Source organism: Argopecten irradians, chromosome 9, assembly GCF_041381155.1.
Source record: "Argopecten irradians isolate NY chromosome 9, Ai_NY, whole genome shotgun sequence".
Lineage (NCBI taxonomy): Eukaryota > Metazoa > Mollusca > Bivalvia > Pectinida > Pectinidae > Argopecten > Argopecten irradians.
The window spans coordinates 16,962,845-16,988,807 of NC_091142.1; the positions used below are offsets into that span (position 1 = coordinate 16,962,845).

Consider the following 25,963-nt stretch of genomic DNA (forward strand, 5'->3'; position numbering starts at 1 on the left):
AACAATGTAGGGTTAAATATTCTGTTTTATTTTAGGTAGTGGATATAAGTTTTAGTCAGGACAGTCGTTGGATCACAATATGTACTCACAGAGGGACCACACATGTATTCCCCATCACCCCATATGGAGGTAGGTCTGATAGACATGTCAAATCATTTTGATTTAAGAAAGTTCATGAGTGAAGGATTTATGCTTAGTCTAGTAGATACTGTAGCCCAAATCACATTTTTGAAATACATGCAATTGCAAAACATTAAACGGATATATACCATATGGCATTATATATTCGCAGTTTTGCTACTCCCATAACATGAGAGTCGACTGGTCAGCCGTTTTTTTATCAGACGTTATTTTGCTGACTGTCGACTCTGATTTCCGAAGGGTTATTTCTTTGATACAGCTTCCGACGTCAGATGAAGGGGGAAGGAAAAGTGCAATAATATCAATATTTATAGCTCTAACAGTGATAACATTGATGTGTACTTACAGTTTAGGTATAATTATCCCATTTATCTAAGGAAACCATAACTTGAGGCCTCATAAAATAGTATTTTAGCGGATTAGATGAATCCTTTCCGTAACATTTTGACCTAGTTTTAAATATGGCGGCTGGTTACTACAAAAAACGGAACATGAATTCAAGTGGGCAGAATGCAAGTAAAAGTAAAGGCAGATTAAGCGTTTTGGGGACTTTGCAATTCTTTTTTTTTCTATTTACTGGCCAGATTGCTATCAACATGAAGTTTTGTCTGGGTCATGAAGGTTTACGTTAGGAGATGTAAATATTTGTTTTAGATGGATTTTAAGGCTGACTTTGTCAAAATACTTGTTGATTTATGAAAAAGAGGTAGGTATTTGACATTGATGACTATTTAAATATGATTTTAACGTTTTATATTGTCACAATCAAAACTTTGAAAATGTTACTCTTAGCATCGGGTAAATGGCCTATCGGAAGTTAGAGGTTAGACACAACGTTATGTTCCAAAAGTGTCTCGTCGTGCTATACATCTAACATTGTTGGAGTACAGTTTTGCATGATATTGCTAAAATTAAGGATTATAAGAAATATACCTTTTAGCCTAATTCCAAAATTTTAAGACCATTAAAATCTAATTATCTTGTTAGTCGAAATCACGGAAATTTTGACCTGCTTAATTGAGAAGTGAAATACTGTGCTAAAATGTATGAAAATTTGAATATGAAATCAAAATATTTTTTTTTTTAATAAATTTTAAAGTTTTTCTGTCATACTGTTTGTCAGTTAATATACCTGTAGATTTACATTCAGTTTTATTTCTGTCTGTCTTCTCTAGGTGCTGTATCTAAGAGAACTCATTGTTCATCACGTGTAGTTAACCGAGCTAGTCGATTTCACAAGAGTGCAGGTTTGGACGAAATGCAGAGCAGGCGGGAGGCCGCAGTAGTCCAGTACTATCTGGTAGTCCCAGTAGTTCTTCAGGTAAATCAGTAATTATTTTATTGATTGATTGTATTTTATGCTCTGCCAGATAGCAGCCGGGGTCATGGCAAATCCTCTTTGAGATGGGGTGGGCCATTCTTGAATTATCTCGAGGATTGGAACTGCGTTTTATATGACATCAATGGATTACCTGAGGGTTGGGACTTTGTTGGACACTCTTTGGACATTTTTATTATCCCTCGGGTTGGGACCTCGTTGTTACACTCAAGCTGAGGGTTCGACATTCATGAATTACCTGAGGGTTGTGATTTTATTGTCACACCCTTATAATAGGGAAACATATTAAAATAATCAAGACCTCCCAAGAGCAGATAACTTTTTATAATAAAATGACTCAATGATCTCCTACTTAGATAATAATTTCTCTGTTGCAGGTCACTTTGAAAGCTACCCGAGCCTGATTAAACAACTCAATGATCTCCTACTTAGATAATAATTTCTCTGTTGCAGGTCACTTTGAAAGCTACCCGAGCTGATTAAACGACTCAATGATCTCCTACTTAGATAATAATTTCTCTGTTGCAGGTCACTTTGAAAGCTACCCGAGCCTGATTAAACAACTCAATGATCTCCTACTTAGATAATAATTTCTCTGTTGCAGGTCACTTTGAAAGCTACCCGAGTCTGATTAAACGACTCAATGATCTCCTACTTAGATAATAATTTCTCTGTTGCAGGTCACTTTGAAAGCTACCCGAGCCTGATTAAACGACTCAATGATCTCCTACTTAGATAATAATTTCTCTGTTGCAGGTCACTTTGAAAGCTACCCGAGCCTGATTAAACGACTCAATGATCTCCTACTTAGATAATAATTTCTCTGTTGCAGGTCACTTTGAAAGCTACCCGAGCCTGATTAAAATGACTCAATGATCTCCTACTTAGATAATAATTTCTCTGTTGCAGGTCACTTTGAAAGCTACCCGAGCCTGATTAAACGACTCAATGATCTCCTACTTAGATAATAATTTCTCTGTTGCAGGTCACTTTGAAAGCTACCCGAGCCTGATTAAACGACTCAATGATCTCCTACTTAGATAATAATTTCTCTGTTGCAGGTCACTTTGAAAGCTACCCGAGTCTGATAAAACGACTCCATGATCTCCTACTTAGATAATAATTTCTCTGTTGCAGGTCACTTTGAAAGCTACCCGAGTCTGATAAAACGACTCCATGATCTCCTACTTTGATAATAATTTCTCTGTTGCAGGTCACTTTGAAAGCTACCCGAGCCTGATTAAACGACTCCATGATCTCCTATTTTGATAATAATTTCTCTGTTGCAGGTCACTTTGAAAGCTACCCGAGCCTGATGAGACAGAATGTGATGAGTAACAGCACTGGTAACCCACGTCTACCGCCTTACCCTCACCCCACAACCCTGTACGCCCTCGCTCAGATAAAACAGCCTCTCCTGCTCACCAACACACTGGCAGGGATGAAGAACCAGAGCCCCTCCCACTCGCCCCTGGGGCAGGATAATGTATTGAGTGTATGCTCCCATTTCTCTACGCCGAGACTCTGGGTCGGAGGTAGCCCTAGTGTGACGACAGACAGGAGAGGTCAGTATGATATTTTACAATGTAATTTGTGATTTCTATACCTGCTCAGCCATAATATTGGATAATGCCATGTATGGTATTTAGTGTTACCCATGATCATCATGTACCTCCCTGTCAAGTTACATCCTTTCTGTCACATCTTTTTATGGTGTTTAAATCCTCTTCTAGAGATGAGGGGCAATTATGACCTTAATGACATTCTAGTTTCCATCTGTTATTATATCCAAATTGCAAGCGATATCACTAATTACGTTTCATTTTTCTGTGACCTTGTTTTGATTTCTTCTATTAAATCAATATTTTTGTGTAAGTTGTGTAGTCTATTCTTTGTGTTGTAGAGGGTAAGCGTGCAGCAGACTCCCTATTTGTAATGTGTCAGACAGGAACACTAGTAGAATATGTACTGGAGCCCCGACCAAAAGCCTTGGTAGACAAGGGCTCTGAGGAGACACCTTTGGAACTCATAGCTACGGGATATATACAGTGGAACCTACAGAGACCCAAATCAGCCGAGGACATCAGATTACCACTAGCGTCCAATAACCCACTCCTACAGGCTACAGAGGCTGTCACAACCCAACAACCAACTACTTTTCCTGGTACTGATGTGTTTAGACATCCATACAGTTAAGATTTAGAAATATTTTCTGCTAAACAAAGATCAAATCAATCTTATATATTGTTGCAGTTAACCTTACAGTTAAACTTTGTTATTTCCAATTCACACATTATTACATATCATTGTATTTGGTTTGTTTAGTTTAACACCCTATTAACAGCCAGGGTAAGGATGTGGCTCGTGAAGAGGTGGAGGAAAGCCTGAAGAACACCACTGACCCACAGTCAGAACCTGGCAGCTGCTCCACATTCATGATGGGATTCAAACTCGGCACCCAGAGATGAAGTTCTTGTTATAATATTTCAGGACATTTTATCTACTTACCTGTTACCTATCTTCGATGTCTTCTTTTTATAGGTTGTAGGGTTCTGATCCACCATTTGGAGACCACGGTCCCCATATTAATAAATGTGAAAACTGGGTAGTCATGGTATCATAATGCTTTAATCATCTTTATGATGATGTCATCACTTTACAATGTATTTCGCAGATGTGTATACTGGTGACCTTGACCCTGTGACCCGGGCAGACTCGAAGGACAGTCTATCCTCAGACCATGGTACAAAGGATGTGGAGCTACAGGAGCAATGGCTATCCCAGGTAGAGATTATCACCCACGTAGGGCCTCACCGCCGCCTCTGGATGGGGCCGCAATTCTCCTTCAAGACCTACCAGAATGTACACAACACCACGGTCCTATCATCCAACTCCTCAGCACTTCTGTCACAGAGTCCAGAGGCAAATGTGTCTGCTATGGATGTCGTATCGAATGAAGTGGACCTGGAAAGTCTGAAGTAAGTGTAATGTAATGTCTCCAACTTTTTTGATGCTTTGACATGAAGTCGGGGATGGGGGTGCACTTGCAGTTTGGTATTGATTGTGATGTCATGTTTTCATGAGATTTACTCACAAAATAATCACGCCACATGTACAATTGATACATGCCCACAAGAGCAGACAACTCAGTATCATGAGAAGACAGAATAGTATTAAACACATCCATTTCTGTTCTCTATGTACATTTCCTTTGTGAGTACCTGTTCACACTAGGTTCACAAATTTTTTGTATTGAATTTACTAAACTTACATTGTTAATACAACACATAGCACTTGTATTATAGCTATCTGGTATACTATATGTGTAGGACTTGCCCTACAATGACATCTAATGGTGACCTCTTGAACTATTTCATTCATAAACTCCCATTCATAAACTTCCCTATTCATTGAATAACATTCCTTTCGTTACTGCATTTACTGTAAGGCAGTCATGGAAAGAGTGCCTTCTGATTAACAGCCTGTGTGTTAAATACACAGCTCCATCTAGGTCAATCTATTCACACTGGTGACTCCTTTGTCTAACTTACATAATCTCTGTTAATGATACCAATCGGACTTACATGTACTATCTAATAACAGATCTGAGGTAAAGGCGATATAAGGCTGTTGTCATTTGTGCATGGTTTTACCTACATAAACATGCAGCACAAGAGTCAAGAGTGTAGGACAAAAACTCATTTTTAATGAACATAAGACTCGCTTTTTTATTTCAATTCTCGTTTCCAATACAGAATCCAACCAGCTCGCTCTAGTCCTGTTGCCATGCCTACTGCCCGACCAGCGTATCGTCGTCTGTCAGGCAGTGACAACACCCCACCCCCAGGGAAGGGATCGTATAGTACAGCACTGCTTATAGAGGCTGGTAAGTCTGTTATATATATACATTCTAAAACACATGATTTTGTTTGATTTATCATAATGTTTACGTCTGGAGATTTTTAGAAATTCAGCAGTCATTGAAACTATCTGACATGATATAGATATTTATTGTTTATAGACATACTATCAAGTATATTTAGAATATTGTCATGATATTTTTGGTTATCACTTTAACAATGAAAATTGAATTTTAAATTTTAGAGTTTATTGTCACTCTAAAAATTAACATCTAATTTAATAGGGGGAGCTAATGTTGTCACCCCGGTGTCGGCGTCGGCCTCAGCGTCAGCGTTGGCGTCCCATTTCACGTTAAAGTTTTTGAGCAAGTTTCTGTTTCGTCAATTGTTTAAGCTTAAGTCATCATAAATGACATAGCATCCTTATAGGGTGGGGATTCAAAATTGTACAAATGATGGGGCTGACCTTCTGGGGGCCTGAGGGGGCGGGGTCAAAAGGGGCCAATTTGGCTATTTCCATATAAACGACTTCTTCTCTGAAAATAAGCATGGTATATCACCCATAATGCAATGGTAGCATCCTTATAGGGTGGGGATTCAAAATTGTGCAGATGATAGGGCTGACCCCCCCAGGGGCTTGAGGGGCGGGGTCAAAAAGGGTCAATTTGGCTTTTTCCATATAAATGACTTCTTCTCTGCAACTAAGTGTGGTATAGCACCCATAATGCAATGGAAGCATCCTTATAGTGTGGGGATTCAAAATTGTGCAAATGATGGGGCTGACCCCCCGGGGGCCTGAGGGGCGGGGTCAAAAGGGGCCAATTTGGCTATTTCCATATAAACGACTTCTTCTCTGAAACTAAGCATGGTATAGCACCCATAATACAATGGTAGCATCCTTATAGTGTGGGGATTCAAAATTGTGCAAATGATAGGGCTGACCCCCGGGGGGCCTGAGGGGCGGGGTCAAAAGGGGTCAATTTGGCTATTTCCATATAAATGACTTCTTCTCTGCAACTAAGCATGGTATAGCACCCATAATGCAATGGTAGCATCCTTATAGGGTGGGGATTCCAAATTGTGCAAATGATAGGGATGTCCCACGGGGACTGAGGGGCGGGGTCAAAAGTGGTCAATTTCCATATAAATGACTTTTTCTCTGCAACTTAAAAAAAAGTTCAAAATTGTGCAAATGATGGGGCTGACCCCCCGGGGGCCTGAGAGGCGGGGTCAAAAGGGGCCAATTTGGCTATTTCCATATAAACGACTTCTTCTCTGAAACTAAGCATGGTATAGCACCCATAATGCAATGGTAGCATCCTTATAGGGTGGGGATTCAAAATTGTGCAAATGATAGGGCTGACCCCCCCGGGGGCTTGAGGGGCGGGGTCAAAAGGGGTCAATTTGGCTTTTTCCATATAAATGACTTCTTCTCTGCAACTAAGCGTGGTATAGCACCCATAATGCAATGGAAGCATCCTTATAGTGTGGGGATTCAAAATTGTGCAAATGATGGGGCTGACCCCCCGGGGGCCTGAGGGGCGGGGTCAAAAGGGGCCAATTTGGCTATTTCCATATAAACGACTTCTTCTCTGAAAATAAGCATGGTATAGCACCCATAATACAATGGTAGCATCCTTATAGTGTGGGGATTCAAAATTGTGCAAATGATGGGGCTGACCCCCCGGGGGCCTGAGGGGCGGGGTCAAAAGGGTCAATTTGGCTATTTCCATATAAATGACTTCTTCTCTGCAACTAAGCATGGTATAGCACCCATAATGCAATTGTAGCATCCTTATAGGGTGGGGATTCCAAATTGTGCAAATGATAGGGATGACCCCCGGGGACTGAGGGGCGGGGTCAAAAGTGGTCAATTTCCATATAAATGACTTTTTCTCTGCAACTTAACATGGGATTACGCTCATAATACAATGGTTACATCCTTATAGGGTTTGGATTCAAAATTTTGCAAATGATGGGGCTGACCCCCGGGGGCCTGAAGGGTGGGGTCAAAAGGGGTTAATTTAGCTATTTCCATATAAACGACTTCTTCTCTGCAACTAAGAATGGAAGAGCATGGCTGTGATTCAAAATTAAACTTTGGGAGTCAATTTTGCTTATTTTTCTAATTGTCAGAGTCTTGTGATAATTACTAACAAAAAACCAGGTGAGCGATACAGGCCTTCTGGGCCTCTCGTATCCTTCTTCATTAAGGAGTTACCTCCCCTTATCTTCATAAACCTCACCATGTATATTATAAAAAATCATGTTTTATATAATTGATTGTTTGTACCATGCACCAATATCAGGAGATGACTAAGATAGGCTATGCCTGATGTCTAATCCTATTAACACTTAACATCTTTTTGTCAATAAAATATTTGGAAATTGAAATATTTGTCTGGTCTTTGACAAAAGTCACAAAATAGAAGCCATGTGTAGCAGTCATATACTTATCTTAAAAGCATAGCAGCATGTTCCAAGTAGCTAGCATACTTTATAGCAAGCATGGCTTAAACCCCACAGTAACATTTATTGGACTTAATCTAAATTTTATTCACAAAGGGAGAAAAGGTAAACAAATAATGACTTGTAATTCCTGTTAAATTCTTATTCACTATTCATAATATCGACCCAGTTCATCTTATTCATCATGAATCTTCTTTTTCTTTACAGGGAGTTTTGAACAGTCACCAAACCTTTGTGATGTTTACAGCAGCTGGGCAGAGTCAACGGTTGCTAAGCAACCACGAGGGAGCGAATCAGAGGAGGATAGAATCAAGGAAACGCTAGCAGAGGCCATGTTGGAGTCGCCTGTAAAGGGCGGTGGTCCGTCTAGTATAAGTAACGGTAAGTGATTTCAGCATACTTGCCAACCCTCACTATTTTGAAGGGAGACTCCCGATTTTGAACCCCTATTTTAGGCCATTTTAGCAAGTCCAAATTCTTTAATACTTAAAATGTCAAAAATCTGACTATACCACCAGAAAGAACAGGTTAAAATATGCAAAAATCAACCTTTTATTTCTTCATAGGGGGTTACTAACTAGACTTTCTTAAGGTTAAAAGTTTAAACACGTGAAATTACCCCCATGGGAAATTCAAAAAGTTTAAATTTTCACTTTTAATAAAAATGAGATTATGGCCTTATCTAATGATCCTTTGAAGCTAGAAATAACAAATTTAACTGAAATATTTATTACATAAGTGCAAGCACTATGGACTTTATTTATGGTGTAAATAAATGAAAACAATCATTGATATATTTATTACATAAATGCAAGCACTATGGACTTTATCTGTGGTGTAAACAATAGCAAACAAACATTGAAGTATTTATTAAATAAATGCAAGCACTATTGACTTTATCTGTCGTGCAAGGAATGAAAACAAACATGTTATGTAAAAAAATGAAAATAGAATATTTGATGTAAAGACATTCCCTGAAGTTATACCTAGATCAATAAAATTAAAACCTGCTTAGATTACTTGACATAAAATTTAGACACGCCAAGACACTCCCAAAAAAGAAAAGGGGTGTGTGGAGTGGAAACAAAAATTGGTTTATAGAAACAGATAAATGTATTTCAAAATGAAAGGGGGACTGGCAGAAAAATGTCTTTGTCTGTGTAGTTGGTTGGGATTGATCTTCGAGTCTTTGTTTTTTATGGTAGAACTTCTGGCAGCAGATATGGCCAAGATTTTGCCAAATTTCAAAATTTTATTGTCAAATTAATTCTATATATTTTGAGAAATTTTGCACAATCTTTGCAAAGCCTTTTGATTCTTATATAAAAATATCTGCTTGAACCCATAGAAGAACAGACCTTGGTGTGTACTTTATGTGAGTTGTCTCCCTTATCATAGTAATATTTGATCTCAATGATCTATATATGGTGGTCTAACAGCTGTCAATTTCATCACCAATGAGTCCGTTGTACACATTTCCAGTGACAACAAGTTTCATTTATCAACAAAAAACACTTGGAATATTTGGAATGTACTTCTGTTCATATAACTTATCATTGAGAAAATATTAACTGGATAATATATTTTGTAATAAACAACTGAGAACCTAAAAAATGTTTGTCTGTTGAAGTTTTATGGAGGTTACATATCAGGTACAATTTTTTTTTCTATGAAAAGTTGTTTGGTTATACAGTAGTATATATGTATCCACATAGGTTGGATCCAATTTTAAGAAGTTGATTGTAATTTCAGGGAGAATGAATTCTGTCATTGTTTCTAAAAGGTACATGCTTGGTTTTTGATGCCTGCATGTCAGACTTTCAAGATTGAGCTGTTTGTTTACTAGACCTCTCCTCATCCACTGTCGATTATACTTAACAAATGCAAGAAATAACATTGCCAGATCCCTATGTGTGCTCTCTGACCTTGTTATAATTGAAGACCTAAATCACTGCTATTTGTATGCCTTGAAGTGATTGTAATGGATTGTAGTGTGTAAAAGGCCTGTTGTTTGTGATATTGGGCTAGTTACATAGAGATATAGGTTTTATGTTTTTCTATCACTGACAACAACGTTATTTGGGTATACTGGAATAACCATCTGTCTGCGTGGATGTTAGCTGTCCGAATATCTTGTCCAGACAACTCATCCTAAGCTGTCCGAATATCTTGTCCAGACAACTCCTCCTAAACTACTGGAACATGTTCAAGGAAACTTTACAGTAATGTTGAGGGACCATGTGAAAATGTACAAGAATCTTTATTTTCCGAAATTAATGGTTGCCATGGTAACCAGGTCATTATACACGGATTTTGTAAAGTGGCCAATAACTGATTAGTCTTTGGATAAATTTTGTTCATGCTTTAAAAATTAATGTAACATATCTGTTATGTACCCATAACAGATGTTTTGAAAGGTCAAGATTTAGATATTGTGCAATTAAGCTGCAATTGATAAAGGACGACAAAAGTGAGTTTTGAAGATATTAGATTAATTTGTTTGATTTTGGTTGCCAGAGTATCAACTTTATCTTTACTGTGTTTTGCGAGATGGTCGATAAACTAATAGCTTTGAATAAATTTTGTTCAAACGAATTCAATTAATGTAGCATAATTTGATGCCTACAATTTAACTCATGACATGTTTCAATTCAACAGTTACTATTGGAATTAAGATATTGTCTGATTTAGCTGAAAATTATTCTATATGGTTTTTGAAGAATGGCAAATTCAAATTTCAGAAGGTTGCCCATGTACCAAACAAAACATTTTTAATTAAAAATTCCATTGTATAATAAAATGAAATGAGGAGTGACCAGTTTAAAAAAATGAACAAACGTCAGTGGTAAAACTTGGTAATTGATAATTGTCATGATCATTGAAAAATGAATATGTGATGGTGCATTGGATGGCTTTGAATACTTTCCTTATGTCTTTTTTTGTTGTTTTTAAATGCTATGCTTCCTTGATGAGTTTTCTATTGCTTGCTGTCTTCAGATTTATCCAGATTTGTTAATAGCCCTTCTGAAATACATTGGTGAAACGGAGTAGTCATAAAAATGATAAACATAGATTTGGAGTCAATAATGTACACAATCTGACTAAAATATATAGCCCTTTCTCATTCCATTTCAACCATTAAGGGTCGTGTTTTGATGACCTTTACGTTTCCTTGTCTTCCAGATCAACTGCAACGCTTAATTGTTCTCTTAAGTTCAAACATTAAGGGCATTTGTTTATAGCATACATGCTGATGTATGCTTTACTCTTTGAATGAAATGAATACATACACGAAAGCGATTGTGATAACTCTCCAAATTATTTCAAATTTCGATTTATATGGAAGTAGTTTTTTTATTGGTCAGTTTGAAGGCAACCAGAATGTGACCTCTAATGGGTGATAATAAGGATATGTGTTATAATAAGATTTTAGTGTACAAATTTTTAGAAAACCTAGGTTATTTTTCTATCTTCATTCTCTCGGGTCTTAATGTAACGTTCATTTTATTTTTGGGATAATGTTAAATATTTCATGGAAATGAAGGAAGTTCCACCTAGTATTTGTTAATCTTACCTTAACTAAGATCATCATATCCATAGCATAAACTGTTTATTTTCTTACGTTATTTGTTGTGTAGAAGTAATAGCCCTGAATTATATTTAGTTACACTAATCATAAGGGGAAACTCAGAGCGGATAGAATGCTGATTACAACATATCGCTTTAACCAAAGTCACGTTCCCTTGGTATTTAAAATTAATGTTTATTTTCGTTAATACACAATCTGAGAAATGTCTCCCTGTTACTGTGACCAACTAATTACACTTATCCTACATGAAAGGCTATTTCTACCGCTATAGTGAGGATCTCTGGTACCCAGAGTTTTATCCCGTAATTACTGTTACTTAATCTCCAAGTATCGCCTTGTCACTGCTCTGTACGAGGAATCACGAATTGGGTAGCTAATCCTTGGGCGCGGGTTAATAACTTGATAGCTGATCTTGTCAAAGAACAGATTCTCATTTATATCTTTGCTTTAATAATCATAAAACTGAAGAATACACCTGTGACAGAAACGGACATTAAAACAAGTTGCAATATATGTTTTAGCGGATTGGATAGATTTATGATGGGAATTAAATAGAATGCCCGGAACCTTAAGACACAATTTCTTTCTATAATTATAAGGTCACATCTGGATAGCAGTTGACAAAGGCCAGGTTAATGACAGTATGATAGGGAATTAGACTAGCTTCGTCCTCCACCGCCCGACATTACACGCCGATCGTGATTGGCCTTATACCCAGGGTGAATTATCTGCCGACACACCGCCAATATATTCTTGTTTCATGTGCCGAGTAATTTATGCTTGTCTGATGTCTAAATCTATCCAGTCCTCGAGAGTTAATGGATTTCCCATCAAAATAGTCTCTACAAATGACAAAAGAAAGCTTTAAAGACGGATTTGTGAGGGATGTTATTGTTCGTTAATATGTTTCCAAGATAGAGTAAGAAAAACACCTCTTTAAAAAGACCACGAAATATCATCTTGAGTTGATTTGTTTTTTTAAGTGCAGACAATAACTTGACATTAACGTCTATAAAGCTACATACGTTCATTTTTTCCTACAATATATCCTCTGTTTCATTTTATAATATATTGACATCTAAATAATCAGCTATATATTTCCACATAAACTTGTTTGTAAGATCATCGAATTACATTTTGTGTCTCCTATCCATGATTAGTTAGTCAGATGTCAATGGCTATATATTTATGAGAATATGATTATGAAAAAAACATCTTCCTCATAATTCTGTCACCATAGCAACTGTTGAACACATTTCTGTTCAAATTCAATAAAATTCCTGAAAGGAAAGATTTGTAAGTACTTGCAAGTTGTTAGTCCCCTTCCCAAAGAGTATACGTGGATCTTTTCTTTCTAATATTGGTTCAAGCAAATGATCATGCATATGGTAGAATATTTTACTTCCAAAGCTTTTAACTTTGGTTGTTATTTTTTACTCGGACCCCCTACATATATACCTGCCTTTTTATATACCATATTATTATCAATTATTGTAATCTGTTGGCGAACCAGATGTAAACTACAAAGTAGAATAAAGTTTTTGTTTGATTACGTATGACATCAACTGTTTTGTAATTACATGTATCTTGTTTTGTAAATAATTATAGCTTACTATTAATGAAAAACATTCACCGATATATTTGTACATAAATGCATTTGCTATGTATGCCGCCTTTGTATGGGTATGTGTGAGAACCTGTGTTGAATCATTTATTTTAAATACATTTGATAGATGTAATCACTAACAAGACTTTAAAGATACCACTTCGTGATATTTTGTTTACAGATTTACGTTTGTAGGGCCTGTGAAAGTGACGATAATTTTGCCAAATTATGCCTTCGTGTTAGAAAACAGTATTATATGGTGAACGTGATTATGACATAACATATTACAGGCATCTGCTTACAAAATCAAGTGTCTACTACGATTAGACTTCTTAATAAAGCAGAGCACTGACTAACCTGGTCGGTAGGAGACAAGCTTTGTGTTCACATATCACAATTTCAACAGTTCAGTTTCCAGCTTTGACACCTAATGGTACAATTGTCACACAAAATGGCATTTTTAAGGTAATTGAATGGTGACCTTGATTATGCATGAAAAGAAACCTTGCATGGTAGTCAGTCATCTACAAGTCGGGCATATGATGTGGTTTGGTGAGGTGTACAGAATCGAAAATGTTTTGAATGAATCACTTTTATGAATTAACTCACTCCCACTATTTTGTTGCTATTTGTAAACAACAAGTTGTCGTGTTCTAGAGTAAATGTCGGCATTGAGCTAGAAATAAATAATGGAAGGTCGGTATGTTTAAAAAAAAGTGTAAAAAGGTAGACGTTTGAGGTCTTGTTTCAGATTTGACGCTCTGCTTCAGTAGTCATGCCAGGTTTGACCCCATCAGTAATCACAATATAAGGAAGGCATTTGTTAGGCATCGTTATACTGTGTATTATAGGTGAATTTTAGCAAGTCATAGACCCTGATATTTTTACCTTACTAGATTGGTTATGTCATGGTATTTATTATATATATAACCGGGGTATTTAGTTTCATATCAACTGTTCTTTTCAGTCCTTAATACAGGTTTTTAATTGATTTGTTAAACGATACTACAGTACAATATCAATCGAAGTATGGTACACAAGGTTTGAAATTATTCAATTTCGTTGAAGGTGTTTCTAAATAAAATGTTTTAATTGATTCCTTCAGAAAATTACCATTGTGCTGTTGCAATATCAATTTACATTTATTTCAAAGTTACTTATTCAACTACGATCATATATATGTAATTAGACGTATATGGTGTTAGGTGTTGGAATTGTTTAGTTTCATGATTTTCAATATTCCAGACATCAATTTCTATTTTGTCAGCCAATGAATTTAAACTATATATGACATGCTTTTATAATTACAGCTTCTCACAGTCATTGTTGGAATTGTTTCGATCTAAGTTCTATACGCTTTATCCATAAATAATTTAACGTAAAACGCCTCATCAACAGTGTGTCTCTACGAAATAATTAACCGTATCGCTGTGTTCCGTTTATTAATTATGAGTATCTGAGATAAAACGTTTTCTACCTTTCAGATGTGTTTGTCGGAAGCAATGATAATCTGAGTACTAGTTCTGGATCCAGTTCCGGGATACCTTTACCACGAGGCCCCGAACATGTACTAGACAACGTATTCCCCTCTGCTAACGGATCATTGGACTCCTCCAGCTAGTTATCAAACTTAATATATGATGTTACTGTAAAAAGGGAATTATTCGTGAGTGGATTATTTTTGCCTTTTTCGCTTTCATTCAATCTCCACGATCATATTACCGCGCAAACACATCAACAAGTGCAATGATTACAATATTCCGTCTTTGCTTATTACAGAGTTACCTCCCTTACGGTTGGTATTCATTGTGACGTCATTGTGTTGTGAGTGCAACTTACGTTGTTTTTTTCTGAAAAGTATAACGTTACACTCGCAATCACATGACGTCATAATCAATACCTACCCGTAAGGACAGATAACTCTGTTATATGCAAATACGGAATAGATGCTCAGCGCGAAATGTGCCACACCGATCTGAGTTTTGAATTGGCAAAATATCCAATCGCAAAAAAATCCACGTTTGCAGTATGTTTCTGTGTTGCACTCCCACTTTATGTACATTGTGTACCAGCGAATTAATTTATTTTGTTTCGTTATACTGACATTATTTTTCTACTGGTCAAGAAAGACGGAAATAGAATATCATGAAACATGTATTTTTAACTTTCACAATACCACTTTTCAGGACCAAAAGTATTATTTTTATTGTAAATGAGTCGTAGAATGTATATAAGTCATATTCGTAGTCGGATCTGAAGTAATTTTGAAAAGAGTACAAAATCATCGCTTGATAGTCTTTTATTATGTTCAAACCTAACTCGAAAGACATGAAGTCTGTTTGATTAATGATTTCATACATTATTCCTGTTCATATCAGAGATGTAAAATTTAAAATCGATTGGCAAAATGTCTACGAGTTTAGTGATTAAACATAAGATTAATAGGGCGTAATTTTGAGAATTTGACGTTGAAAAAAATGAGAAGGATGTGAATTGTTTGAATTTCGTAAAACATATGTAAGTTACTTAAATAATGTTATGTTATACCAGTTTGAAGAACAGAATTTCAAAACAAAATCGTGAACACAAAAGTTATGCAATTACCTCAGTTTCAACAGATGAAAATTTTTTCAACAAAGGTGTATAAATAACTATACAAACTTTATTAATTTGTTTCTGCCGTTTTATATGCCTGTGTTTATGTGTTCAGAGAGTAACTTAAGCTAATAATGCCATGCATTGATTCCAATATTTCATTTTATTTTTTACCCTTGGTTATGCTGTAGAAACTAACTTTTATCTTGTGTTGTTGGCATAGAAATGCACATTCTGTACATATTGTATATACGTGTTGTCTCTAGTTACATCTTCTACATTAGCTTCCCATCAAGGGTCTGTTCCTTATGAACAACCATTTGTTAAATAAAAAAAAATGGGAATATATTGATAATGGTATTTTAAGCAGGCATTTTCCCTAGGATCACTGGAACCGTCAACCTAATACGATACCATCTTACGTATTTGACTTACCATATCACGCATCATGTATTGAAATACTACATTTTTGAGGGGGGGGGGGGGGGGGCTAAGCGATCTTAACTGGTATAGGCAATCTATTTTCATGCGTTTGGATTCAGATTACGGAATAATTAGTATTGGGATTCCTAAACGTCTAATTTCATTAATGACGTAACAGATGGATTCCGTTTCGGGTTCAGATTTATTGACGTACCATCAACAAAAGTGAAATGACGTTTGATCCTATATCAGCCTATTTTGTATCTTACAGTTATCTCCTTTTCGGGTAGGTATTGGTTGTGATGTCATTACTATTTGAGCAATATTGACATCCTTTTTTCTGAAAATTATGATGTCACACGCATAAAACATGACATCACAATCAATACCTACCCACAACGACAAATAAGTCATAAGCAAATACAGAATATATTTACAGGTACGACGAAAAGACTGAACATGAGAATCAGTAACTTATTTCATTAAAACCTAGCATGTATTTCTTAGTAATTGTAATTTAAACAATATGTTATTGATCCTTTTATAGCATAAATGTACATATAAAATTTTATTAATTAGACAGTTATCTTAATTATTGTATCCTGTCTACCAAGATGTGTTACAGAGTTTACATTGTCAGTGATTATAGGGGTTAATATATTCAGTGTGTGTACCCTTTAGTCATGTGTGCCTTTGTGTGACTTAAGATTTTATAATCGGTATTTCAATAAATGTACAAGTTACACCAATACCATAATTAGATATATGTACTTGTAAATAATATCGAAACTTGATGATATACTCTTAATACCATTTTAAAGATGCTCCACCGCTGACAGAGCATAAATGACATTCATTATTTGAACAATAATTGGTGTTTAATCTTATATATGTATGTCTAATTAACACAAAAAATAATATAAAATAAATTATTTTGCCTTTGGTGCATGCGCAAACAGTTCTTCATTTCATATAGAATATAGTGCCACGGAATTTTTTCGGGATGCAATTAATTATTTTTTATATTTTAAACTTAAAGTAAAATTAGAAGTTCAAACTTTTCAATGGTGGAAATGGTGTAAAGTAAGTAACTTTTGTACCTGATGAAAAATACTAAATCGTCTGCTCCTGTTTTTGATAGTGAAAAAATACCACTTGTTAGCGGTGGAGCATCTTCAAGAAATAGATATAAACAAGTGCATTTTCTGTTGTAAATTCTGTAATGCACTTTATGAAATAGACTTGTATATCGTCAACCATGATTCAAGATTTTAATTTAAAAAATAATTTGTTTAAAAATAATACATGTGGTAATGCTGCTTGAATTATCAATACTTTGCATATGTCAAATAAGTATTTTCTTATTGTTTCTCAAACTCTTCCTACTGCAATGATGGTATTATTTTTTGTTGAAAATATGAGATATAAATGAAATCTTTTGTGTTTATGATTTGTGCACAAAAGTACATTGTATATGTAACCAATGTATATTCTAGAAATAATATGTAAATATAAAAATTGATAAATTAAAAAATAATATTCACGATTAAATTATATAAAGATATTTATTTAAAAACTCAAAATATTACAATGGGTTATAATGAGTGCTTTGATCTTACAAGCAAGAGAAACAAAGATTCATGAAAAAAAGTTCTTTTCTGGAATTCTTGAAAGCAAGTTTTAAAATGTGTGTCTGTGATGTAAATGTACTAAGGTCATTTCATAGATTTAAATCCCGTTATGTGAAAAAAATACTGAAAAAACATATGAAAATGCCAATGGAACTCATCACCCTCTTTCCCACATACTCTATCGCTGGTCATTTTCGTGGGTCAAACATTTTCGCGGGTTTGACAAAACTTCTAAACGGATCTGTTTTAAATTTCACAATCTTGCAATACTGATATTTATGTTGTACTCATTTCTTCTCGTGTCCCATGTTATTTTTTTTGTCAACGCTACAAGGTCTCGCGAAATCGCGAAAATGTCCCTCGAAAATTACCGGCTTTATGGTATAATAGTGGCCCAGTCTGGTCGTTGTTCATTCTTAGGTATTCCTATTGCATTGTTGTATGTAATTGAGTCGATGAAATAATGTACATTTAGTATGCTATATATTTGTGATTGTGTCTTCAGTATGTAAAATAACTAATTGAAACTACATTTGTGCATTTTGATACACGTGTATGTGCTCAGGTTTTATGATGTCCGATCTCCTATATAGATTAGCTGAAATGAAATATTTTTTGTTAATATTTTAGCAATTCTCCTTGAATTGTTTTTACTTCGTGGTTATGATGGCTAGTCAATGCTAGTTTGACGTATGCGATATTTGGCTTGCCCTGTATGGACGGAAAGTAACGGTTTGTGGTCCCTACTTGTATATACAAATGTAGCGCTTCTCCTTATATATCTAGTAGTAGTTTGTCTTGAGAAAATAATACTTCAAATTATTTGGTGCTTTCATAATTTAGAGCATAATTTATTTCACAGATAAAGGCATTAATAAATTTGCAGTCAAAACGAACTGGGCGTAGGAATCAATTAAAGACTTGTTTTCGGAATGCTTTCAGCGCCACTTTTGCTTATATAATATCACTATTCAAAGGGTTTGATGTTATACTTATTTTAGTTCAATGCATTACCAAAAAATTAGAGTGGTCATAAATCTTTCACAATAATATTTGAAAAATAAATCAACACTTAAACAAACAGACGTACATATTAACAGTGTATGTGTTTCTTTAATCGAAAAATGTGGATTAATATTGACAAATTATTGCCATTTATTTTTTTCATGAAAATTTACACAATTTCGCGGTGCTTTGTTATAATCGCAAATATTTTGTTGTTTGGAAATCGGAAAGTTAAAATACCTTGGAATCTGTTTGGTTTTAAAATGTGAAAAATAGTTGTTGAACCAATATATGGTACCAATGAAAAAGAAAGGAATCGATGATCTTCAAAGAAGTAAGCATAGTCGTACAATTGTCATACTTCCGGCTTTAAAAGTAACTGAATAGAAAAAGATGGATGAGTATTGGAAAATACTGCAATACTTACAAGACTTAGATTAGTGTTTATTGTTGAAAATGAATATGATGATATTTAGAATTCTACGCACTGTCAATTGATTTTCCTCCGAAGTTTTCTCGGAAAGCATTTATGACAAAAATAAATAAAACCACGCGCCGTTATATAGGTGCCTAGTTAAGAACATTTATCCTCTACCTAATCGATTATGTAGTTGTATATTATCATACATTTAATCAAAATATTGATAGCGTTATAAAGCACGCTATATTTGTTCATTTTACATAATGTTTCCACTGTGTTCATCTCTTTTAGATTGTTTCATTCAGTTTTCGATTCCATTCGGCAGATGTTGAAATTTGACATGAAAATAACCTAGCGGAATTTGTTGAGATTGAGACTACATTTCCACATTTTTGTAGCGAACGACCCTTTATCGATCCAATGTATAAAAACATGTATTTGTATAACCATGCTATTGACATCTTACTATGTTGATTATCGATTTTTATCACTGTATTTGTATATATATATATATATAGAATATACAGTAAATGTGGTATTATTCGCGTTATGGAAAATTTCTCAAATTTTAATTTCCTAAAATTACCACCAATGTACTGTATCTACGGGCGAGCATATTGCCAATTGCAAAGTTTTCATGTGATTAGTACTGCTACAGACGCACAGCGCAAATACTGGCCCACAGCGAAAAGTTTTAAAGATGACTAACGGTAAGCGAAAAAATCCACTCGCGAATAAATCTACGTTGACAATAACATAAATGTGTATTCCCCTATGTTTCATTAGTTCGGACCACATCGATATCGTCAGACTTTCCTCCATACTCTATTGTGATATAATATTATAGACTTTCTGGTGAGCATGCAACGAACGAGAATTCATGGTGATGAAAAAAGGTGATCAAATTTGGTTATTTTATTGTTCATATTTTTATTCTATTGTTTTCGCTATATGATTTGAGTTCAATATCTTTACAGCATATGCCGTTACCCTACCAAGAGACCTTTTAACAAACTTGATTACATCGCAAATATTCTTTAATGTTTCGATTTTAAGATATCAGGAACTTTTTGTGATTTTCCTACAACTGAATCCGGTCTGATAGTTGGCTATATATGGTAATGGCTATTCAATTGTGTGCTACTAATGGTCAATAAAATGATTTTTTTGTTAACACATTTATGATTTTATCCAAAATACTGCTTAATATTTACTTTATGAATGAATATTGCAGTCATTAAAATTTCCCTCAAACAAAACATGTTCTTTGCTTATGTTTTTTCCACGCTTGAAGACGAGTATATAATACTAAAGTGTAACCACCTTGCTAGAGACATGATTTGTTGATTTAGCTCGCCTCTTGAAGAGAGAATCACTCAAGCACCGGCGTTGGTTAGGTTTTAATGGAAGTTGTGTAAATTATGTTATCTACAACACCTGGTTTCCACAATATAGGATTATTTGTGTTGTGATTGGTGTGGACAATTTTTGTATGGAAGAAAATGCTGAATTTCAACAAGTGCTAGACGCAAAATGGATTGAAAATTACCAGATTAAGGTTTTTTTTGCAAAAATACTGTCGGCCGTCAACAACTGTCATGGATTTCTAAATTATATAGGATTATAAATATTCTGATGTGCATGGACAATATTTTAACGGGTAACAACACAGAATCAATAAGTTAAAGTTACCAGTTTACGGTGTTGGGGCAAATAACTGACATCAATATCTGCTGGATGTGGGATTGCAAGTATGGTTTTGTTATGGACATTAGAAATTTGATAATTTCAAGACATCAAATTTGTACATTTCCGTTTACAACTGGTATTGATGTCTACAATAATATTGATATAGATAATCATTTAAGAGGGAAAACACTAGATTTCGAGGAATTAAGAGGTCCAATGAGCGACGATGTACTTACATATTTAAGCTGTTATTAAAGGCTGTCAAGTACAATATTTACTGTTTCCAAACAGCTGCTGTTAATTGTAAACTGAATTGTATATAAAATCTGCTTTGTCTTCGATAATGAACACCATGGCCAGTTACATTTGAAGTCACGCTATTGCACTCCAGTAAACCTTTGTAGCATTCATATTGCTCTTATATCGTTTGAATTAAAATGTGTAAGTATCATACGAGAACCAGTGTCGTGACCATGGTAAAACACACATGTATTAAACATATCGAACCTGTAATCATGAAGGTAATTAACGTATTCGTCAGGTAATTTATCCAATTTCTCGAGATAGGGTTTTATTACCAATTCAAAAACAAGATCTGTATATAGGTTAAATGATTCATTGAGTACCTCGTGATTTGGACACACCTTTACATTAGAATATATTTTTTTCTTAATTAATTAAAAAGCATCAAATTACAAAATTGCCTGTATGTAATTCATATGCCTCAGCAATCTTGATCATAGAGACAAACCATTCGCACTTAAATTTATTACTTTTGATGTTTTATCTCGTTCGCGATTTCCTCTTAGGTAATCATGTCGTTAATAAAAGAAAACTCAATGATAGTTTCCATTCGTTTAAAGTCAAAATGAAATGATTAAGCTAGCTGACATGAACGGGTCACCTTACGTCGTACATATAAGCATACAAATGTCAAGCCAAGTGTGTTTTATCGTCCACCCTTTCAACCCTATCTTTGTTACCTACCCTTTCATATTGTTAACAGAACGTAAGTTGACACCATGTTGTATGGAATATTTAAGTACACTTTACACCCGAAATGACATCTGTCTTTTGTCACAAAGAATAACAAATACCCGGATAAAAGTGGACGGAGGTCCAGAACCTTGAAGACGCGTGAATATCTCTATCGAGTGTTCACAATCCTAGTGTCATATTCCGCTACTCTGTAACACACACCAAGCCTTACAAACTGTGATAACTACACTGCGTCAGGTCTTATATAGTCAAAACCCGTCGTTGCTTCTCAACTGTAACAAAGCAGGGTATATTCATTCACAAAAAAGATGAACATAAATTTTACCAAGTTTACCTAGAGATTTTTCGGTTCCAGATGGTGAAGACCACCCAGTGAAATTGTTCTAGGTATTAACGAGCAGCATAATATGCATGGCCATTCACAAGTTTTTTCTCCAGCATTTAATTTTATGACTTCGTGTGGTTAACCTACTGGAATTAATATAAACTTTGTACTTTTCACCAACTTAATCTACGTGGGTAAACTCGTAATTTTAACAATTTACGCTACATCGACAATGCCGAGGAAGGTTCGAGGAATGGCCTTCGTCATCTTAACGCATCTATCTGTTTCTATTGTAAAGAATACCTGACAAATTCGTAGAATTTATACTGACATGTGTCCTACTGAACACTTACTAATGTTTCACTTAAACAAAAACTAATAATAATTAAGGAGACAAAATGGCAATATGAGATCCCGATATTTGAAAGATACATATGCATCACTAACAGCTTGGTAGTAAATTATCCTAACATTTCGGATAGTCGACAGATGTTTTCAGTACTTCAGATACGGGAATTTAACTCGCTAATTACTCTCTAAGTACAATGGAATATAGGTAAAGTTGGCTTTATATAGAATCAAATATGTTGGCAGTTTCGGTAATTTGTCTTTTGCTTAAGTTTCGAACTCATCTTTATTATAAAAGAAACATTTTACCATGAGCATTATAATTGTATGGATATCTAATATATTGTATCACGGTATTGCTTATTATTCATATGTGAGAGGGGATTTCTGCAAAACAAAAATAATGTGGCACTTTGTTTTGATTTTTGATTTTTTTTCTCTATTTTGTTACTATTGAATATGCAAGAAACTGAAGGCCATAGACCTTGGCATAATATGTGAGTTGTATTTCATTTGTTAATATTGATGCCTGTCAATATCGATTGTTTCTCTAGTATGAACCAAATTACTGATATCATCACATCTCACTTACATTGTTAACTTTAATAATGCATATATCTCTGGCTTTTTATATGGACTATACACGGTTTACGTTTATAATTATGAAGCGCGTGCTTGTGAGTAATTTAAGAAAGACATACTCGGTGTATTGTATTGGTATTGAAGCAAAGCCAAACCAGAAATAATATTTTAGAGTTTTGCACGAGCATCGTAACCTTGAATTTTGCAGTTTTGTGAGGATGGAAAATGAACAAAATTAAACTTGAAAAGAATATTGTAGATTTAGCCTTGAACCTTTCGTTGAAACAAGAGGGTAAAATGGCATTGAGATTGAAAGACAAACCCACTTGAAATGAATATTTTCGATTTGCCACTATAACCTTGTAAACGCATACACCAGCTTCCCCTAACGGAGCAAATTTAAATTGTCGTTAGGTGGACACATGGTTCTACAAAGGGTTACGTCACACATACCACTCCTGGCACTCATGTCGTAGTTCCACGTTGTAATAGGATACTAGCGACATTTACTGTATGCATACTGCCCCTGTATCCGCCACTCGGAAGATGACAGCTTACGTTGAAGAGGTTGATGTATCGATGTATTATCGCTTGTTGACATGAACTTGTCTCTTTTCTAAATATTGATAAGCTACGATACGATTTACCGTTAATTGTTTCAAACTACAAGAGTTTGTGTGACTTAGGTGAGACATGGCCACCTAGCGGCGCGTCTCTTCACAGCCAATCAATGTCGGGTTGATGAAGCTGGGTTGGCGACTCGTTCTATTTGTCTCGTTTTAATACCCATCCATTTCGATTAACGTGGACATCAGTCGCAGCAAATTGCTTCAAGAACGTCACTCAGTGTGCTATTCCAAGCTCTCCGGTGTAATGAAGCACACATTTTATCCGGAATCGCCAAGGAAAGCCACTTCCGGTTCGTGTCCGCTTCCACAGTTATATTCTACTCTAATTCCCTTTCATCAGAACGCTTGTTTGTGATCAAAGGAGAAGTTGGCGGTAATTATACAGCTGTGGTTGTCTTATTGTTCAGAATTTGATCCCTTTTTCTTCATTTCTTCTTCAGTATAAGTCATCTAATTAGTTTTTTTTATGTGTAGATGACGGGTCTGTCTTCAGTTCAGTTCAATATGGCGCTAGTGTTCCTGATAGTTGCTGAGGCTGTGGCGACAATTTCGAGGGTAATTCATTTCTTTTTGCACTGGCCCCGTGACTACCACTTCCGGCATTGTAGGTAAACAGTCAGTGCTCACGCGAGAGTGCATTGTCACGGGGATATAAAACTCCTCTACAGTTACAGCTTCATTAATGATAACTTGATCTTTGATTCCCGTCATTTTAAGGTCAATCAGAAACCATGTGAGAAAGCCAACTAATGAAAAATGATATGCATTTCAAATAGAAAAGAATTAACTGAATGTGGAGGAGTGGATAGACGGTTTGTTTTACTTTTATGAGCTTTTCTATGTTTGATATTGAGTAATGGTTTGCAGAACAAATCAATAAGTCGCCAAAACATATTTTCTATTGATAATCTAAATAACAAGTGAAGAAATTTATTTCAACAACAAACACTTTTAATTTAAAGGTAATATGAAATATATATATATTATTGTTTTGTTTCCAATTTTTCGTTCATACTTATTGAAATTATACATATTTGTACCATATAAAATATATACTAGATATACCATACATCTAGATTTATTCAATAGGATTTGCCTCCCCTTACTAGTATTTCAACCTAGTTTTTTTTGGCAAACACAGAACGGGTAATACATTGATGTCAATGCTAATATACAATTCTATGTATCTACGGGTTTTTATCTGTTGAAATAACTTTTTGCAGTTTATTAGCAAATTGAATTTAACGTTGCAAACGAGAATTTGTATCTTTGCTTTATTAGCGAATCAAATATGTCGTTATAAACGACGTCATCAATTACGGTGACAATTAATATTTTTCTCAATAAGGACAATTATTCACTATTTTCTCCAGTATTACATCGTCTACGGCTCTATAGAATCTATGTTATGGAGTTAAATCACCACCATCATATATTTTAAAACCAGTTGAAAATAGTTTTTTGTTAATTTCCAAATTTAATTTTTAGGTCTCATTGAATGGTGTAGGATACCCTTTTATTTTTTTATCTATTTTCTATGTTATTATACTTTATTTAATTCTATAATGAGAAAGATTTTTTCTGATGTCTATACAATTGTTTTTTTATGGAATATACTTTATAATTAAAAACTAATTTATATTCATATAATTATATTTGTTTTTATTTCATCTGAAAAAATGGTACAAAGAACAAAATTATTTAATGATTCATGTTACTTTGTTTGGTTAATTTTTCGATAAACGAAGAAAACACACAATGAAATATTATAAATAGGTTTTCTTATACCCTAAGATATTGATATAAGTATAATGATTTAGTTCCTTCAAAATATATAATGTCAAGTTTAGCGATACGTTTTTCAATGACCATACTAAGAATATATAAACTGCAAAATGATGATAACGCTTGAAATGTAGGTCCTCTGATCGCTATTTTACGATGCATGCTGTGCATTTGTTAAAAAAAGTTTCCCAACCTTTTCGTATTTTTTTTATATCATTTCGCCTTAATGCCTAGCGGTGATAGACCAGACATGTTTTGTGTTTTGCTGTCACATGACTGATGACGTCATTGTAATATTTACGCCATTAGTTAGGGAAATACATTAGTTAACAACACGCGACAGGTGACCATTACAGGCTACCTGTGGACTTTATGCTGATTACATTGGACAGGTAACAAATGATTAAATAGACGTTTGATTGACAGGTGGTCAAGCAAACATTTATCATTCCTTTGTCCTCATCGCCTGTCTCCTCTAACATATCTCGGACTATCCCTGTATGTCTTTATTTTTCTTTTCTTTTTTT

At 34.9% G+C, this 25,963-nt stretch overlaps 1 protein-coding gene across 1 annotated transcript in view; it reads left to right on the plus strand.

The window, feature by feature from the left end:
- The window catches only part of LOC138331641 (BCAS3 microtubule associated cell migration factor-like), a 34,412-nt gene extending 14,074 nt beyond the window's left edge, over window positions 1–20,338 (plus strand). Inside the window, 9 exon segments of the mRNA XM_069279362.1 lie at window positions 36–129; window positions 1,317–1,405; window positions 1,408–1,462; window positions 2,770–3,045; window positions 3,384–3,644; window positions 4,155–4,458; window positions 5,236–5,366; window positions 8,017–8,190; window positions 14,489–20,338. Coding sequence (XP_069135463.1) covers window positions 36–129; window positions 1,317–1,405; window positions 1,408–1,462; window positions 2,770–3,045; window positions 3,384–3,644; window positions 4,155–4,458; window positions 5,236–5,366; window positions 8,017–8,190; window positions 14,489–14,625 — 1,521 coding nt within the window. The 3' untranslated portion in view covers window positions 14,626–20,338.
- The last annotated feature ends 5,625 nt before the right edge of the window (window positions 20,339–25,963 follow it).